The following is a 20,351-nucleotide window of genomic DNA, read 5'->3' as shown; positions in this document are numbered from 1 at the left end:
CATTTCTTCTACTCAGCAGAAAAGTAGTATACCTTGAGTCTCTCTACTTTCAAATTTTAAAGTCACTATTGGTGGAAGCAAATTGAAAAATTGGGCATTTTAGGATTAGAAGAAATCTTAGGAATTTGATAGTCTGGTTTACCTGTTATATTACTGAAGACATTTCAAATCTGAAAGTATGAGTGAAACTAATAGTTATAGACAGAGAAAAAAGTAACACTGAATTCTCATTTCTTTTTGCTCAGAGTTATTTTCATGAAACTGTTCCTACCACCCCTCCCACCCCAACACGTGTCTTGCAGCCTATGATATGGGAAAAGCAGAGGGTTAGCATTGGTAGCATTTGTCATTTCTTTTCTAATATTAAACAAAATAATTGTTAACATTCAGAGTCAAGTTTAAAAGAAGAGCAAAATGCTTTGGAGAGAGATGTGGCTTGTCAAGAGTATGGATTTTTGGTGACACAGTGGGCCTTGAAAACTACATTAAAAGTTATCATCAGTTTGCTTAAGCACCCTTGGAATAAGGTTAAGTGGTATCAAAATTAGTGACATTAACATAGCCAGAGCATGTTAGTAGTTAAGTAAGCCAGGAGCACTTTGCTTTAAGGTACTAGTGGGCACTTCATAAATGTTGACTGATGCTCACCCTCTCTCTGCCTGCAGGCTGCTCAATACCCACAACATCTCAGACAGATGGAGATCCAATCTCTGTTTAAAGTTGGTCTCTAAGGAAGTTATTTTCCAGCCTCCTAGTAACCGGTTTAAACCTTAACTGCTCTCATTCTCTTCAAGTTTTATTTTAAATCCCTCAGGAGGCACATTTCCAGAGCTTCTGTCCTTAGTCTCTGAGAAGCAAAGTTCAATTGAGTGTTGTAACTGGACAAACTTTGCTGGTCTTTCACTATTAAAGAGAGTGTGGATCCTTAAAGTCCTCAGTTGGGACAAGACCAGGACTGTGTGTGGAAGTTTTACATCTGCATATATTTTAGCTTCAGTTTTTTCTATTGTTTTATTATTGGGCTGAATAACATCAGAAGTGACTTACTACATATTGCTTGAAAAAACATGTATGTATACACACAGATCTTTTTGAAAGAGTAAATTCATCATAGAAGAAACATCTCACAAATTTATTCAGCAGCTGTATTCCCAATGGATGTATTCTCTCAGAGGTCTACCATCTGTTCCAATTATTCCTTCATTGTTTGGAGTTTAAAAGCATGACAGGTTTATAACCACTATGAAAAATTTCTGGAGTATATTTCTTTTTATTTGGGGATAGAGGAAGACTCTTTAACATTGGAACTTGTTATGAGTAAAGTTAGGGAAAAAAGACTGAATAGGTACAGACAACTTCATAATCTATATATGTGTATATTACATGTATATATCCATATGTGTGCCTATATATGTACATGTGTGTGTATATTCTCTTCACAGAGTCAGCTTCATTTATCGGAAGGCAGACAGAGATTTTTGAGGTGCTGCATTAACTTAGCAGGGTTACACAGAGGAGCCCATTGTCCCCACACCAAACCCTCAACTTTATGTTATCACCACACTATAAAAAATTATAGCTTTAAACTATTATGTAGAAGAAATGCCAATTAACAGTCTTATGTTAAAGTGTGAATACTTGGAAGAGTAATACACACCATTATTTTCCATCAATATTACCAGATGGAAAATTTGGTATCATTGAAAAGTGTTGAAAGCAGGTGGGGTTGGGTTATGGACTAAAGATAGAATTATAAAGGTGTAGTTTTTTACTTTAAGTCCTAATATGTCTTTATGAAGAAACTATAGTTATTCCTCTAAGAAGATGCCCAATCTATCACAGTTGTTCCTAGGGTCTTAATTTGTCAAAGATCCAGGCGAAGGCAGCCACTCTGTGTTTTTTTTTTTTTTTTTTCCTACTTGATTTCTAGCTCATTTGGCTAAAATTAGCAGTGATGGGATTAAAAGTGATAACTTCCTCAAACTTTATTATCTAAAACAAAGTTGCAGAGATTAGTTAAGAGGACATGACAATGTTTTTACTGGCAAAAAAGGTACACAGCAATCTTTTTAGTTAGTCTAAACATAACCTTGAGTTCCCTGAAGAGTATTTTGTTAAATTATAGAAAAGTTTTTCGCTTGGGGAAAAATATACACATCACTAACAACATTGGTATTTTCATCAGGAAAAGTTATTGGAAATAAAAGGCTAAGAAGGTAATTATAGACCCCTTAACCGAATTAGTGTGCAGATTTATCTAAAGAACAGAGGAGTAATAATAAAGTTAATTCCTTATACCATGTGTTTCTAAATCTAGGTAGATAGCTAAGAAGTCAGATTGGTTATTTGTTCAGGGTAAATACTGAAGACAATTGACCTTTATTTGGTTAATTAAATTAGTATTAATATAGTTAATATAGTTGAATACTAAGTTGAATATAGGATACACAGTCCCCTAAAAAATTAGCTGCCAAGCTGGGCATGGTGGCATACATTTGTAATCCCAGCATTTGGGAGGCTGAGACCAGGGGTTCGAGGTTTGCGGACAGCCTCAGCTACTTAGTGAGGCCCTCTGCAACTTAGTGAGATCCTGTTTCAAAATAAAGAGTAAAAAATAGGGCAGAGGGTGTAGCTCGGAGGTCAAATGTCCCTGGGTTCCATTCCTAAACCCATACACACACTAAAATAGGTGCCAAATTAAAACATTAGGAAACCTCACTGCAAATCTTTGTTTTTGTTCAGAAAAATGGAATGTCTGAAGAACTTGTTCTCAAATTCCCATGTTTCTAGGACTGACTGACAAGCAAGGTCTCCTTACAACAAGTCATATCCTCTCTAATATACAGTCCTCAGCATCCCTATTACCTCCTCAAGCAAGCAGGACTTTCCTCCTTATCTGCTTGGACTCCCTAAACATCTGAGTGTGTGATCCTTGTCTGATATTGGATGTCAAAGTGGATAATCCCTTTCAAACAACAACAATAACAACAACAAAATAATACAAGTGAGCAAACTGAATCTAATCTGGCTTGAGTGTAACTGTGATTCCTTCTTAATGGGTTTTTCCAGTCTATAAGATCCTGCTTCCTCCCCTTTGGAATTCTTATCCTCAGAATACCAGCACTGACTTGAGAGGTGATTTCCTTCATAGGAGAGCAGTAGATGACACAGTTTTCTATAGAGGAGGAAGCAGTAGACAGGGAGTTTTAGACATGAGGGCATCAATAACTGCCCTTGAGTATAGAAAAATATTCTATTTATGCCTATTATTATCATGAAAGAAGACATTGTATGAGTGTGTATTCTAGAAGGTAATGATTTCTCCAGGGAGAGCTGTGTGACAGAATCATACTCCAGGATTACTTGGAGGTTTTAGACAGGTAGCCTTGATTGAATTTAGCTTATTGACTGAGCAAAATATATTTCAATCTTTGTCTTTTTCCATATCTATCTATCTATCTATCTATCTATCATCTATCTAGATATATATTTGTTCTCTCCTCCATTGACGTGAACATTAGCCCTCTATATTCATTCATCTCTATACAGATTTAATTTTCTTACATTCTATTAATTTTTTTGTGGAACTGGGGATTAAACCCAGTAAGTAAACACCAATGAGATACACCTTCAGGTCTTTTAAATTTTTAATTTTGAAAAAGGGTCTCACTTAGCTACTGCCAACTGGCCTCAAGCCTGCAACCCTCCTGTCTCAGCCTGCACAATCCTGCCAAGCTTATTATTCTCATTAATTTCAGGCAGAAAAAGAAAAGAAAATTATGTGAAGAGAATTAATTAGAAAAACCCACTTTAAAATATTTGATTGCATAAAAATAAAATCTATATATCATTTTCTTAAAATATTCTTGTTTATTAATGCATTGTAGTCATACATCTTAATGGAGTACAAGATGATACAGGCATATATGCACATATCACTCATTTAGCTCTTTCCCAATTCCCACCTCATTACCTTCTTCTTTTGTTTGGCTTACTGGTTGACTTTTATATATTTGTATATACTCTTAAATAGTTACCTTGTAGTAGAACTTGAAAGAAATAGCGGTTGAGAGTTAAATATTAGATTAAATATCTGGGGATAGTTCAGACCATGCCTCTGATGTGTGTGTGTGTGTGTGTGTGTGTGTGTGTGTTCCTGGAAATTTAACCCAGGGGAATTCTACCTCTGAGCTACATTCCCAGCTCTATTTTATTTTATTTTATTTTATTTTATTTTATTTTATTTTTTTGAAACAGGATCTCACTAAATTGCTGAGGGCTTTGCTAAGTTGCTGAGGCTGGCTTTGAATCTATGATCCTCCTATCTCAGTCTCCAAAGTATGGGGATTCCAGGCCATTTTTCTTATCCATTAGGCTGCTGAAGGCATCACAGAACTTCATAAAATGTGGAGCTCTGGAATCAACATTGCCTCTCTCATTCCCAGCTAGCACCCCGTCCTCTTACCGATAGGCGTTCCCACTCCATAACCTTTGGAATCAATGAGGCCCCCGATCTGCGTTAGGTTGCAGTTTCTCTGGGTCACATACTCGATGCTCGTGGATTCCATCAGCAGGGCGTAGTCGGTGGTGAGCACTCTTTGGATCCCCTCGTCACTGTTTTTCACTAGGGCCGTCTGCTGCCGACTGCTCATGAAAGCCCACATCTTCTCGTAGGTGGAAATCTTCGATTTCTGCAGGAAGAAAAAGCACACCAACCAGCAGAAGAGTGCTGGAAAAAAAAATGTAGCCTAAGGCGACTCGACAACCCAGTGGTTCAAATCATTTAGGAAAAATTCTCTCTCTGCAGGTGGAGCACTGTGATGGATGATCCTGGGACCAGTTGGGTAGCCCAGAAGAGACCATGTCACTACAGGAAAAGACTTAGAGGCCCTGGGACAGCTATGGAAGAAAAGGCAACCTTGACAGAGTGATGTAAGACATTGGCTCTCCGTCTTTTGCCTGGTTTCAGTTAGGGAAGAATGAGAATAGCTATCAATGATAGCACCTGACTAATGAACTGTGGTTCCTTCAGAAGGAGATAGCCTGGCCCACTGGCCCCACGGGTGGCCAGCTCACTCCAGAATACTATTCATCTACTCCACCTACAGCAACTGCTCAGCTCCAGCAGGCCTTGTACTCTTTTCAAGTTGGTAAGTTCCAGTACCTGACCAGGATTCCTTTGCTGGGACCAGCCCTAGGGTAAATCACTGGCCTTCTCTGCTTTATTTATGAAAGAACTGCCGTTCACTCTTATCTTTTCTACAAAATCTAGGATGTAAGTGTTTTTTTCAAGTTGACATTCATGATTAAAAAAAAACTCTTCATACTTTTCATGTATACAATTTTTTTCACTGTCATATGTCAGTAGGGAATGCATATCTCATTTCAAAGTTGTGTCTTTATATTCTCTTTTTTCATTCTTTGATTTTTTGTTAGATTCATAATAAACTATATATATATGCTATATTGATCTACCTATATATATATATATACACCATTATTTAATTATCCTCTTTTCTTCATTAAATATACTACCTGAATTTTCATATGGCTTAATATCAATTTTTTATTCTTTTAAAATAGTGATCTATGGTTAGGCTTTTTGCATATTACGATATTCATACTGTTCCAAGTTTTCCCCTGGGTTTGTCTTCATTTGTATCAATACTCCTCTCCCTTTACTTCAAAGATAAAAAATGAAAGTCATCATGGGGATTACAGATCTTTTATAGATAGCCTCAGTCCCCACCCACACCAGAAAGAGAAGAGAAGAGAAAAGAAGAGAAAGCAAGGGAGGGAGGGGGAGAGAGAGAGAGAGAGAGGGAGAGAGAGAGAGAGAGAGGGAGAGAGAGAGAGAGAGAGAGAGGAGAGAGAGAGAGAGAGAGAGAGAGAGAGAGAGAGAGAGAGAGAGAGAAGTCACAGGCATTAGAGAAAGAAGAGAAGAGAAGAGAAGAGAAGAGAAGAGAAGAGAAGAGAAGAGAAGAGAAGAGAGAGCAAGGGAGGGAGGAAGGGAGAGAGAGAGAGAGAGAGAGAGAGAGAGAGAGAGAGAGAGAGAGAGAGAGAGAGAGAGATATCACAGGCATTAGACATACTCATTTTCAAGTAGAGGGTACATCATCTCAGGAGGGCAAAGAGGCTTAAGACATAATTTGGGGCCATAGGCAGTCAGTAGAATCCTTGTGGATTCAACTCAGCCATAGTTATTTATACTCAAGTGTTCCTGGGAACTCAGTCAATTCCTAACTCTGTTTAAGACCTGTTAATCCTGTAGGCTTCTTGTGTTAGGGGAGGACAGATGGCTTTATTTTGGATTGTTAGGCATTTGAAGAGCCTCCTGAGAAAGATATTGTGAGACAAATAACATGTGATAACCAGTACCATATAGATATTGGTATTTTATAGGACCCATTCTGTCAGGATTAGACACCTGGGAGTTACTCCTTAACTCCAGAGACATACACAAAGTGGATCTGGCATCTTTACAGCAAAGTCATGTTTGGGGGGTACAGGGTCAATGCTCCATTTGTTGTGAGAATTCAACCATGCAGAGTCTGATAATGCTAAACTTATAATAAGGAACTACTTGAACAAACGCAGGGAGGTCAGTCTGTCTTTTGGCAGTAAATGTGTAGCTGAGAAAAATTATTCCTTCATCACACAGCTACCTTAAGGGGAAATAATTTTCTTTGAAGTATGAAATTTTGAAGTTTTCAGAGACATTGGAGATTGGCTTATTCAAACTGTCACTTTTATAGATGAAGAAATTTTGTTCTAGAATGTTTGGAGACTTCAAAAAGTCACAAAGCAAGTTAATATCTGAGCTAATTCTGGACCCCAGGACCCCTCATATCAAGTTCAATGTTCTTTTCACTGTACCAAGCTGATCTGGGAAAGAAAGGTGGATGTTTATATTGCCGACTTTCTTTTGAGAATGACTTTAATCTTATTTGATATGCATGTGAAAATTCAGCTTATATTTCTGGACTGATATAATTCTCTGAGACTGCTTGCAGGTTAGTCTCACGTTAATAAAAAAATAGGAATTAGCCTTCATATTAAAAGTTCCAAGAGACATTTTTCATCATAGTTACATTGTAGTAAAATGAATATCATAAATAGTTAGGAAAGCGTATTTTGGTCAATTGAAGTTGTAGATTAAAAAATCCAAAGGTTATTTCATCCAATAGTAAATGGACAAAGTGTTTGGAGTCCTCTAAGGCATCCGAGGAATTGCAGAGCATGGAAGGGAGATCCAGGATTCAGCACCAGTCCTACACAGCTGTGATTAAGTCTCGGTCAGGTGTGCTTCTCAAATGCTCTGCGGTGAAGGACTTCATTATTTTTGTTCCGTGGAAGACTTAGCTATCAGTAGTCCTAAGGTACATGGCTAGTATACAGCTCATTACGCATTTGAATGCTCAACGTATATTAAAATGGTTTAAAGTAGAGGAGAAGAGAGATAATGAACTTAGTGCCACTGAACTATTCAATAGCTACCAGATTTCTATACTATTACTTGTGTGTGTGTGTGTGTGTGTGTGTGTGTGCACGCATACTTGCGCGCACGTGCACATGCACACGCACATGCATGCACTCAGGTGTATGTGCGGTGGTGGGAAATTGAACTCAGGATTATTATACTGACACCCCCAGCCCTCTTTTGAAACAGGGGTTGCTTAGATTGCTGAGAATCTCCCTAAGATGCTAAAACTGGCCTTTAACCTGCGGTCCTCCTAACTCAGCCTCCCAAGTACTGAGATTACAGACATGTGCTGTCACACCTGGCTATTTTTTTCTCCTATTTCTTAACAACTTCGATGCAAAATGTGTCTTGGCCTAGTATGTTCTTCACTATATAATCTGAGTTGCATTGCTGCATGGAGGGGAAGTTACGGATTTAAATACAACAGTAACATTTTTCCTTATAGAGTAGCAAGTTGTTATGGCCTGAGCTCCCCCAAAAGCTATAGGGTTAACCACGTTGGCATCGACTCCTTTGAAGCAGGGAGGGTAGAACTTTCCATTAGAAAACTGTTAATTGGTAGGAAATGTGATCAAATTAAAGGAATAAGAACCAGTATAAAATCCTTTGATCCCTTACTATTTTTGTTTTACTTAAAAATGGTAAACATAAGGGAGATTTTCTTTTAAAAAGGTGCCATTCTGCTTTTGTTCAAAGTTTACTTTTCATCATTTTTAAAAAACTTGGTGAATTTTAGTTATGCATCACTGTGAGGTTCAAAGCGATAAATACAGACAGGCATGCAGCATTTGCTGTGTGTTTTGTTACTCTCAAAGTTTGCTGTTGAGGGGATACGTGCTCGCGATGCAAGAGAGCCTGCTGTTCACAGGAAGCCCCATGATGTGGCTAAGGAAAAGTTCTTTTAATAGTTAGAAATAGGCCGGGAGTGGTGGCGCACGCTTGTAATCCCCGTGCTTGGGAGGCAGAGACAGGAGGATCGCACAGGTTCGAAGCCAGTCGCGCTGGCGTAAGAGACCCTGTTTCAAAAATTTAAAATAGGTCTGGGAGTGTAGCCCGGAGGTAGAAGGGCTTCCAGGAACCCCAGTACCACCAAAGAGAAAAAAAATAGTTAGAAATATTTGTAAATAACTTGAGCACTTTAGGATATAGTTTTTCACCACTGGAAGCCTGCGAGGAGAAATCCAAGCTTGGAAGAGTTTCACTTCTGGATCTTTCTACCCTCTGGTTCCAGTCCCTAGATGAGTCCCTTGACATAATTTATGCAGGTCCTGAGGTCAGAGACAGTGGAGGACACGCAGAGGGTCACGGGTGGTGACAGAGCCAGGCACAACTGAGGACTGTTTCTTACTCTCAAGGTCTATCTACTGTCATTCCACAATCAGTAATTTTTATTTTTCATTAGGTCAGAAAGTAACATTTAGGGACTAAATTAGATTCATCCTTCTTAGCAGATTTTTTTTTTCATTTTTAAGGCACAAATCTTACTAGTTCTTAAAAATAGGATTATGCTTCATGGAAAATTATCATAAATATTAAAAGACCAAGCCAACTGTTTGAGTGACAGCCTGTGTGTTTCTGCTTTTTAAAATCTTCCACAGTCTCAGCCATCCTGCTAAATCACTCTAAATAATACACAGTCTATTTTTAAAAAATTGGAGCTGTGATTGCCTTTCATTTCATGGAATATGTCAAAAGTTAATTAGAATATTTGTAATGTCCTCTGAGCTTCTTAGCAAGAGTTTCTAAAACTGAAAAAAAAGGCTTCATTTATTAAATCTGAAACCTTCTAGGATTTTTTTTTTAAATCCTAAGAGGCATCAGGTTTAGATCAAGTCATTTTTGTCTGTTTAAACCTGATTATGGGGCCATCCTGGTGCTGATGAAATATTGTTGGCAAAGAATGAGCACTTTTTGTGGGAAATCTGCTAGGAGAGCATGCCATTGTATCAGTGCTGATGGCCCTTATTTATTTCTCCTTTTATTCCTGGAGTGCACGCAAGTTAAACACTGCTGCATAGTGATTTACAGTGTGTCTGTGGGCAGCTAAGAACTACTTATTGAAAACAGTAGCAACAAGAGCACAGTGTGTACTGTGTCCCCAGCACATCTTGATCACTTTGTCTACGTTACATCATTTAATCTTCACAATCATCACGCACGCACAAGGTGCCAGTATTATTTCTGTTTTATAGATGTGCCACATGAAGAAATGATGAAGCCATGATTTGATACCCGTGGTCCTGTTCTAGAATCTATGATTTTTAGCCAATGGGGAATCAGCTATTTGTTTGAAGACACAAAGCCTCAGACTCATAGCTTGGTGAATGTTTCAAGAGAACTAGCAAACTTTCTAATAATTTAATAATTTAAAATAATTTAATAATTCTAATAATTTAAAATAGCAAACTTTCAAATAATTGAAGTAAGAAGTGGTAGACTCTTTCTCTTATAGTAAGAGATATTGAAATTCTAGTACTAAGCACATAATGTATGGAAACTATTTACATGCCTTTAACAGCTTGTATTTGTTTAGACAAAAATGTAGACAATGTTTTAGGATATGTGACAGTTTGAGTTTAGAAGAAAATGAGAGTATTTTTTTTCCTTTCCTTTAATAGTATTTTCTCTTCCATATATTTCTGTTTCAGTCCCAGGGTTTCTGCATAGGATGCAAAGTGTGTGCAAATTCTGGGGTGTTTTGTGCTTTTAAGTTTGACAGAACCTCTGTTTTATAGAAATATATCTCTAATTTCTCATTTTTTATCGAGTCAAACATTACTTATTACATTTCTCCAACCAGGCTATAGGGATTCTTCGGTGAAGATACAGAATCCCTTGTCCAATACATTCAGTAACTGTAGAAGTCTACCTCAGAACAATGTGTCTGAAGATTTTAGACAAAGATCTGTTCTTACGTGTGCTTATTTTTATTTATGTCCATTAATCTATGCACATGCACACACATATGTATATATACATATATATACACATATATGTATACATATATACATATATATGTATATATACACACTAGGAATAAATTATTGATTTATTTTCCTCACACAAGTGACCATATACATATAAGAAGTATATACATATTGAACAAATAAATATCAAAACAATTACATTTTTAAATCTCAAACTTTAGATAAATCGTGTGTGTGTGTGTGTGTGTGTGTGTGTGTGTGTGTGTGTGTGTGTTTATGGTACTAAAGATTGACCCCAGGGGTGTTCTATCTCTGAAGTACAACCCTGGCACTACTTTCATTTTTTTTAAATTTTGAAACAGGACCTCACTAGGTTGCTGAAAGCCTTAAGTTACTGTGGCTGGTCTTGAACCTGTTATCCTCCTGTCTCAACCCCAACTACGAGGATTGCAAGCATTACCACCACCCCAGCAGGTAAATCCTGATCTAAGGAAAAGCTTATAACTCAACTGAAGAAATAGAATTTGTTTGGATTTGTTCATAAATCCAAACTTATGAAACATTTATTTTATTAAATGACTTCTCATGCTATTTTAAGTATATGATTCTATTTAAAACAATTGTGAGAAAAGAAGCTGTGGGGCAGAGGGGCTTCTGTCTTTCAAATATGTCTGAATGTATGTCATTTTCAATGTGATCCACACAAAACTGAAAAACTAAATATGTCTGATAAGCTTATTGGAGTCGATTATGCTTCTATCTTGAATCAATAGAAGGTTATGGCATTTTGAAATTCTCCAAGGTTTTAAAAATTTATAAGCTCCCTTTAAAAAATCATCTCAGTGGGATTTAACGACTTCCACTAAAACATTTTTCATGTTTTTCTCCTGTCCAGAGTTAATGATTGGTCCATTCTAGGCACTACACTAGGCCTTGAAAAAAATTAGCTTAAGCTGACATCATAGATTTCTTCCCAAACAAATGCATTTTTAACGTATGGAAATCTAATATTTTTGACACTGATGGCAAAATAGCTTGGATCTTTAAAACACAACCTAATAATACTTATCAGAAGATTGTATTCATATGCAGAGAAGCTGGAGGAATTTCTTTATCCTGTACTTCTCTAAATGTCCATTTTTATCTTAAGTCTTCTACCTCATAATAGCTTATTGCTTCAGTCCCAGCGGTGCTTGATAACTTGGTTGAAACGTCTTTTGGGTTGCTGAGGGTACCTAACCACTTGCTGAAAAGGGATTATAAAAGTTAGAGAGTCCCTTATTCCCACAGCTGGTTCAAAGTCCCTGGACCATGAAAGCCAGAAATGACAAGTCTGTTATGATTTCTTTAAACCTATTTTATCCAAGTCATTTTAGACTGAATCACTATCTAATCTCTGTAATCCTCTGGCTTGCATCTGGAAGGATAGTGATTTGTTACAAGGCAAGATTCTACTAAGAAACATTTCTTACTGGAGGATTTCCTAGTTAGTTTGGCTCAAAAGGAATCCTGCTGATGTCCACAGTACTTCCTTTCTACACAATGCATACTTGGCCACGTGTGTTGTATTTAATGGATATACATGCATCTTTGTCTCTCTACTGCTATTCAGATCTTCAAGCCTTGTCAACATTTTACATCCTTTCTTTTCCTATCCCTTGTAGTGCCAACCTCAGTGATGCCATGTTGGAGGTGCTGAAAAAAATATCAACTGAGCTGAATTACACTGAACTGCCTTGCTCTATTCAGCTGAATTCTAAGTGCAGGTTCACAGTTGGTTGCCTACCTATCATCTGGATGGTGGCTCTTCTGCAAAAGCAATAGATCATGTGCTTAGAAAAGGCTTCTGAGAACTAGGGTTTCTTTCTGACCAGTCATCTGAATGTCTTTTGAGTTCTGGGGCCCTGGAACTCTGGATATTTCTGTCTATTAGCAAATGTGCACATTCCAGAGATCAGTGAGAGTATTTTTAAGTCTACAAGGACTGAAAATGTTGGACTCCTGGCAAGGTTTAAGGTTTGATGATGGTGATGCTATCATTCATGATAATTATATATGACTTTTAAAATTTCTTATGATTTGCCAAGAAGTAGTGTAAGCATAGAATCTTTGTAATAATTTTATGTTAGAAATTAGCCTCAGTTTGTACAAAGGGAATCCAAGGTTCAGATAATTTAAGTAATTTGCCAAAGTCTACATAGATAATTTTTAGTAAACTCAGGATTCAAATATAGTTTGTCTGGCTCCAGATCGTGCCATTTGAAAAACTTTATTGTAGATTTTTATTTATATCTCAGCATTTGATGTTACGCATATCTCTTTAGAAGACTGGCTGAAATTCCTAATCTCTGTGGACAATAACTATTATGCTTTCTGTGATCTTGTACACAAAGGTCATTGAGAAATCTTTTGTTTTAAGCCTCAAATGGTTTTTATATTTATTTCTATAAAAATAATTTCTTCATCTGGGGAAAATATGATTTGCTACATTGTTACTGTGAAACCAAAGTTTGGACAAGTCCATTCCATAAGAGTGTTAACAGAATTAAAATAAGAAGAAAGAACAGAAGTTGTGGGCATTTCCCATTTTCTATGAGCTATATAATAAAGCCAGGAACATTCTAGTACCCTATTTATAAAAAGAAAAAGTTGTAATTGGGTGCCATTGCTTTCAGTTTTATTAAGTATAAAATGGAGAAATGGGTCATGAAGGCCCTTGCAAGTCTGCACTTGAGTTGTATCCAAAGACCCTGACAATGAACTGACCTGTTTCTACTTCCTGTCATGCTGATGGTGGTCCCAGTGGATCAGAAGGTCAGAGAAAGCCATTGTTTTCTTAGACATTTGAAACAATTGAAAGCATCAAGCAATTTACCAGTGAAGTAGAGGAAAGCCAATATAGTGGATACTGGATTAATAATTGTTCTCATTCCAAATAGTAATGAGTAATAGTTTATTGAAAAATTATCTTAAATAAAGTCTGTCAAAGTTCTGACCTGTGGATATTTTTACTTTTAAACAGAACTATTAGCTAATTAAAGGCTTGATAAAGAGAAAAAATTATCTCCTAATGTCCAGAGAATTTTCTAAAACATTCGCTCAGTACCTAGATAGTTGATAAAATGTCATGCCATTTTCTTACCTTCTCCTACCAATCGCCTTGAGGTAACAGACACCCTTTGACCAAATTAGGCTAACTCTATTATCCATTGCGCCTAAGATTTTAAGACATGGTGCTGATGAACTTGCAAAACTTCATTGTTTAGTAAGTGTCATTAGCTCATTGATCTTGGCCCACGAAATGTAGAGTTGTTTTTTTCTTTAGAGCCAACATCAGTGAGAATTTTGGAGTGTCTATATAAAGTTGTATGAAATCTAATTCTAATTGAATACTAATTCTTTTGTATAAGTAGTCTGACAATTAGTATGGTCATCCCACATATAAGTTACTCATTGAAGAAAAACCGTGAGGGTCTCCCCTGTCTCAGACCTGCATCACCTTGACCCAGCACTTGCTTTAAAAAACGTCAGGTCATTCCCTCTGCTTTACATGAATTCAGATGGTGCATAGTGCAACCTCACTTGGACTAAAAGAAACCTAGAATTTGTGGAGTTTTGTATGTTAAAAATTACACACCTGTGTTCCTGAAATCTGAGATGTCATACTATGTGCAAGAACAGCAAAGTCTAGGGGAAAAAAGCAATGGAATTAGGTTAAAATTTTAATGAAAAGCTTCTGGCCACTCCTTTCAAGGATGTACTTCACTATAAACATCCCTTTCTTGTTCATGGCTTTGACAAATTTCATCATCTATTTTGGTAATATCTGTAGCCCTCTCCAACAACCTATTTTTTAGTTGTAAAATGATTTAAAATCAACTTGAAAGTAAAAGGACAGATTGATAGGGTGGGAGGATGCTGGAGGGATATTTCTGTTCTGTTTTCTTTTTCCTAGGGCAAAAACACTAATACGAATTATACTTCATGGGATGAGAAAATATTTCTTATGAGAAGCTTCTTCATGATTGAGTAGAAATGGGACCTATCTGAGCAAATGGCTCCTGCTCCAAACACTGTTCAGAATATGCCAGCCCAGACCAGGTAATTTTGATTTTCCTTATTTGTTTTACAACTCAAGAGAAATTTTTATTTTTACTTAGAAAAAAGAGTGAGGGAAGGAGGCTGGGATGACATCCCAAAGGTGAAATATTAAGGTAAAGGCAGTTCAGAACAGAGTTCTTGTGCCTGTAACTGCTGTCATTCAGTGACTTAAGTCCAGGCGAGACACTACCCTGAGAACTAAAAGGCTGGAACATTTCTTTCCCTTGCAGAGTGATCTAGCATAAGAACCCTGAGTGTGCATCCCTCTGAAGCCTGCCTTTCTGACAGCTTGCCTCCCTCAAGGGGAAAACTAAATCGGATTTAGCCCTTGTTCTCTTTTTGCAAATAAATTCCTCCTTGATAAATAAAATTGCTGGGGCAGGAGCTAAGTTGTAAAAGGAGGAACGTGGCAACGGTGTCTCTTCCTATGTGGGTCTCTATGTCTGCACGCTTCCTCTCTAATAGAATTCAGAAAATTCTTTTATTTATACATTTGTTCACTTACTGAAAATGGGTGTTCTGAATGTCTATGAGGTTTCATGCTCTGTTTTAGGTTTTAGTGATGTAATAGCAAATAAAGCAGACTTGGTGCCCACACCGAAGGAACAAACTTTCCAGAACTTTCTAAAGTTTGACTGAGCCTTGGTTCTTCCATTGGTAGCTTCGTAGCTTTAAGGCAAGTCACACATTCTCTCTGTGGTTCATTTTCCTAATCATAGAGTGGACATAATCTAAGCACTGATGCGGAAAAATGAGATAATACATGTAAAATACTTAGGATAAGTGTGAGGCTCTGGGCCGGTGCACCAAGCCTGTCTACTGCTGTTTTTATTGATGCTGCTTGGGCTTTCACCGCATTTTTTCTCCCTAAGGTGCCCATTGCCTCATCATTAGCCTGGTGACCCGAGAACCCACTTTCCTTTGTGCCTCATTTTCAGGACCAGGGATGAAGCAGGTGCCCTCTCTGAAAACATGCAAGAAGTGGCAGTAGAGATGACAGCAGGTGCTTGTTCTCTACACGTGCATAATTCAAGCATGTCACATGCGGTCACCCTGAGTCCTACCGGCAAAGAAAGAGAACCAGTGCTCTGACCACTCGCAGAGTCCTCTGAGCAAAAACAAATACAAATGAACAGAAGGAACACTTTGTAAATACATAGATCCTTTGTACAGTGGCAAAGCCAGGTCTACTGCTTTTTCAAAGGGCAGCCCGGTCTCTTCCCTTTCTGTGTTGGTAATGTCTACCAGAAAGGACACAGATTCTCTTCTTTTCCTGATAGCCTGTCTGCTGGTACGTTAAAGCAATTCAATATTAGTAAATGAATTAAATCATTTTGGATTTTTTTTTCAGATACCATGTACTACTTTAGCACCATCTCTACATCTTATGTGCCTGGCAAGGGGTTGTCCTGTTTTCTGACAAGAACCATGATAAATAACTAAATTGGGGTAACTTGCATCTTTGCCTTTAGGAAAATACTTTCAGAATTTAGAAATCCATATACTTATTATAATTTGTCCTTCAAATATCAGTGTGCAGGGAAGAAACACTCATTGTGGTATATGTATTTATTTAATCAATGACATCATTCCAAAAATAAAAAGAATTGTTAAAATATTTTTCTTACCACACGGGAAAGGTAAATTCTCTTTTTTAACACTACTCTGCTTTTTGATAAACTGTAGGTATAGTTTGTTCTTAATATGACATATCTTCTTATTTAGTACTCTTATTATTGTTGAAGTTTACTGCATAGGTAATGCCTACTTCTGTAGGTAAATACTGTTATGCAAAGAAATGTTCACCTTTGTGTACCCTTTTAATAGTTTTTGTTTCTAAATTAATATTCTTCACAAATCAAAAGAGTCCACTCAGTCCTGGGCTGACTGCATCATGGTCTGGTAGTTTGACTGTAAAACCTTCTCAAAGGTGTTTTGGGTTTTATTTTAGTCGCAGCAGTTGATTTCCTCATATTCGCAAGCATGTTCGCCTCCATCAGTGTTCTAGCTCCTTCTACCAAGGTAGAGGTGTGTGGCTATGAGCAGGTAATTTAGCTCTTGGAGGCCTTGCTCTCCTCATACATAAGAGAAAGGGCTCAACTTCATGATTTCTAAACCTATTGGATATTTTCAAATCTGCTTTTATCCATAGGATCCAAGATTTGATAATAAAAGTACTGAGCCTTACTCCCTAAGCATGGTGGAGATGAGTTTTATTATTCTGAGTAATTCAAAAGAGCCGAATGATGAGATGCACTCGATCTTCACACTACATCCTGCCTAACTGCGTCCTTCGGTGTCTGGTGCAGTGCTCATGGCTACTGAGAAGCTTCAGGGATGGCTGGGAATGCTGTCCTTCCTTGGTGCAAATGCAGGACTAGACTAGAGTTCCCCGGGATTTGTCTGGTTTGAATTCTCCAGCTTAATATGCATATTCACATACCTCCTCTTATCTGCCATTATCTCCTCAAGTACAGAACAGAAAGAAAAGAATTATGATATTCAAGTATTCTGGGTTGTGAGAATTTCAGATTAAGGAATATTTGTTGTATAGGTTCTACAAATGATTATTTAACAGGTGATTAAACTGTATTTGGAAAGCAGTATTTTCTTTCTTTTTGGCGTAAAGGCCAAGACCTGTGGATCTGAGGATATTAAATTAGTGATAGAGAGAATGACATCTAACTGGGAACCAAAGAAATTCCTTGATGCTGATTTCTGAAGGAATAGAAATTCCTCATAATGAGATGATATCATTACAAGTCTTATTTCATTAAAGAGTTCAATATAATTTTCAAATTGAACAGATTCCTATTTTTCCTCCTCCCCTCCAGTATGAGATAACCACTGAACACACTGTGTCAGGTTCTTACCTTGAAGAAGGTCATGGTGGATCCATCTCTGACCGCTCCATATTCTATCTTGGTTTGCTTTGCGAGGTCATCTGCTGAATCTATGGGAGATTCCATTCTCTCTACTGTCAAGAAGGCGGCCAGATTGGCAGTGTAGGATGAAATGATGATTAGGGTGAAAAACCACCATATTCCTCCAACTATTCTTGTCGATAGAGCTTTGGGCATCAGCTCTGATCCTGTCGTGGCACCATCAGAGTAAAGGTGTTATACAAAGGCAGAAGGAAACGGCAGACTTAACACTGGGCTCTATTCTTGGGAAATAAGCCCACCGAGACTTATTGTTTTGTATGTAGATGAAGATAATTCAGTGTTTAGAAATAGAGCCAAATCTAAATAACCCTTAATTTTATTTAAAATATAATTTATCAACTAATGGTGTTAAGATATTAAAATGGCTTTAACCCTGAGTTATTCTATGTCTAAAATTTAATTTAGTTGCTTAAAATTTAAAAGTCAATCACAAGACATTTTTTGTCTAAAATGCAACTTGTAATATGCAGTAAAATATTCTAGGTCTTTGTATAACTATGAAAAATATAAAATGATAACTTATTTTTATTTAAGGTCAAAAATATAAATATTTTCAAAAGATTAATATATTATGCCATTCATCACATGTACTTTAAATAAACATTGGAATTTTACAAAGAAAATGAAATAATATGCAGTTATACTTAATGGTGAATAAGTATTATTGTTTTGAGTTAAAGTTGTGATTTTTTTCTAATGTAGAGTCTTATTTAACTTAAAATATTTCTTGAAAAATATAATTTTTCTTTTAAAAAGTACTACTTATTAATGACAATTAAATCTGGATCTTTCCCAGGTAGATAAAGGCCTTTCCTAGTAAGAATATACATTTTTTACTTCATTTAGCTGATTACTTTAAAAGAGAACATATACGTATTTAGTACATTTGCCAAGAAAACCTTCATCTCTAAAAGAAAGAATCTGAGCTGAATTTACATAAAAGAAAAACATCTGGAAAATAGTCTAGCTCAATTCTGGCTTAACTGAGCTGTGGTTGTGTATAAACCCAGCAGCAAAATTAGAAGGGATCAGAGATACAACTTAAGTTCACTCTAATTATACTAATTCATGAATAGACTGTGGCCAGCCCATTTGCCTGAAATTCAGTCTTGATTCCTCCATGAACCTGCAGACATAAGACTTTCTGTGACCAGTTAGAAACTGGCAGTAAAACACTCTAAACGAAAAATCTGAGGAGTGAAGGACAGTAGGTCGAATATCTGGTTTAAGGGATTTTTGCTCTATGCTGATTTAGTGTCTTGAAATTTTGTAGTTAATAATGACTAAAGATAGAAATAAAAATTGGAGTTTGTGGAATCTACAAATAAAATATAAAAATAGATGAGTTTATGCTCAGGTTTAATCTGTGAACAGACACACACATTCCTCATGAATTCCAGGCCAGCTCCAGGCTAGCGATAAGCAGATGGAAGTCAGCAGAGATTCTAGGCTTTGGATAAACAGACATATTCTCCTAATGCTATTCGGTAATCTTGTGATTTTCTCCTTTTTAATGACATAAGTGATTTGAGTGCAGCTTGTATTTTCTTCTTTTGTTTGTTTAAATTTGGGTGTGTAATATTACATAAATTTATAATAGTTTCCATTAAAGTGCCTCCAAGGACTCAGAGGAATAATTTGTTACTGTTGTTTTAATCTTGTGGTTTAGGGGTTTTATATGCCTATGGGTATGTGTGTTTAAAGCCCAAAGTTGTTTCATATCTTGTACTTAATTGATCTACCAGCCTTGTGGCAATGTGATATCATCTTGGATGATCATTTTGGTTATCATTAAAATACTATTTATTTCATAAAATAGCCATGGGAAATAAATATAAATAACCCAGTTAATAGATATATTTTTTCAGCTTATAGGTACAGATCTTCTGCTGGATTTTATTTGCTTGTTTTTATGTAAAGATAAGCTTTTAACATTATTTGTATATTTTCATAGTTCTGTATTATTATAATGCAATAACTTCAAAAGACAGAGGATAATTAACCGTGGACATATAATAATATTAATTCATGTCTTTTACACTTTAAAATAAATATTTATGTTTTTAGAAATTCTTTTGAAAATTAAAAATACATATTATAAAAATATACTATAGGAATATATAAAATATAACAAAATTATATTTTAAATGCTCAGTAGATGGTATCAATTAGATGACTGACCAAATCATGTTATGTGCATTTATGAATATGTTAAGAAAACTTTTGCTGTTATGTGTAATTATAATACACCAGTAACATTTCTAAAAAACATATTTTGTTTTTAATATTCAGACAATTTTTTAAATTTAATGACTATCGATGTTAATTGATATATTAGATATGGTTTCCCTGGAGAAGGGACGATTTGTGTGCATTCAGAATTCTACAGGATGCAGTTATAAAGGCAGTAAAGGTAGAGTAAAGCACCACTGGAAAATACTCGGGACGAGAGACAATACTTGCTGAAGTCTCTTTAGTGCCTTTTACGGCAGACATGACAGCCAATCCTGATCCAGACTTTGCTCACGCTCTGTAGAAAAGAGAAAGTCTGAGCATCACATTCAAACAGAAATTAAACACAATGGTTTCCAATCGAGTCCAGTGACAAGCTTCTGCAAACAAGAGAGAGCACAAGAGAGCATAGCTACCTGGTTCAACGGCACGTGCCAAGGACAGATGCGCTAGGAGTCATGGGTACCACAAGTTTAAACGTGGAAACACTGGGTGCACCTGACAAAGGTTTGCAAACTTCTTGAAATACAAGCAGAGTCTGGTTGGGGCTGACTGTCATGTACCCAAGGTAGTGGTAACTGGCAGACACCGCATCCCACAGTTTGCTGTGGATGATGGTAAACTCCAAACAGGTAGAACATGAGCGAGAAGATCTGGGGGTGG

At 36.7% G+C, this 20,351-nt stretch overlaps 1 protein-coding gene across 12 annotated transcripts in view; it reads right to left on the bottom strand.

Annotated features, from left to right (window-relative positions):
• Positions 1–20,351, bottom strand: part of GRIK1 (glutamate ionotropic receptor kainate type subunit 1) — a gene marked incomplete at both ends in the record, with an annotated part of 445,158 nt that overhangs the window by 18,608 nt on the left and 406,199 nt on the right. For all 12 annotated transcript variants that reach the window (XM_080696011.1, XM_080696016.1, XM_080696015.1 and 9 more), the window contains 2 exons: positions 4,466–4,691; positions 17,385–17,602. In XM_080696011.1, coding sequence (XP_080552137.1) covers positions 4,466–4,691; positions 17,385–17,602 — 444 coding nt within the window. The remainder of the gene's footprint in view (positions 1–4,465; positions 4,692–17,384; positions 17,603–20,351) is intronic.

The sequence above is a fragment of the Muscardinus avellanarius genome, assembly GCF_963383645.1.
Source record: "Muscardinus avellanarius genome assembly, chromosome: 5".
Taxonomy (NCBI): Eukaryota; Metazoa; Chordata; class Mammalia; order Rodentia; family Gliridae; genus Muscardinus; species Muscardinus avellanarius.
This window is presented reverse-complemented; position numbering and strand designations above follow the sequence as displayed.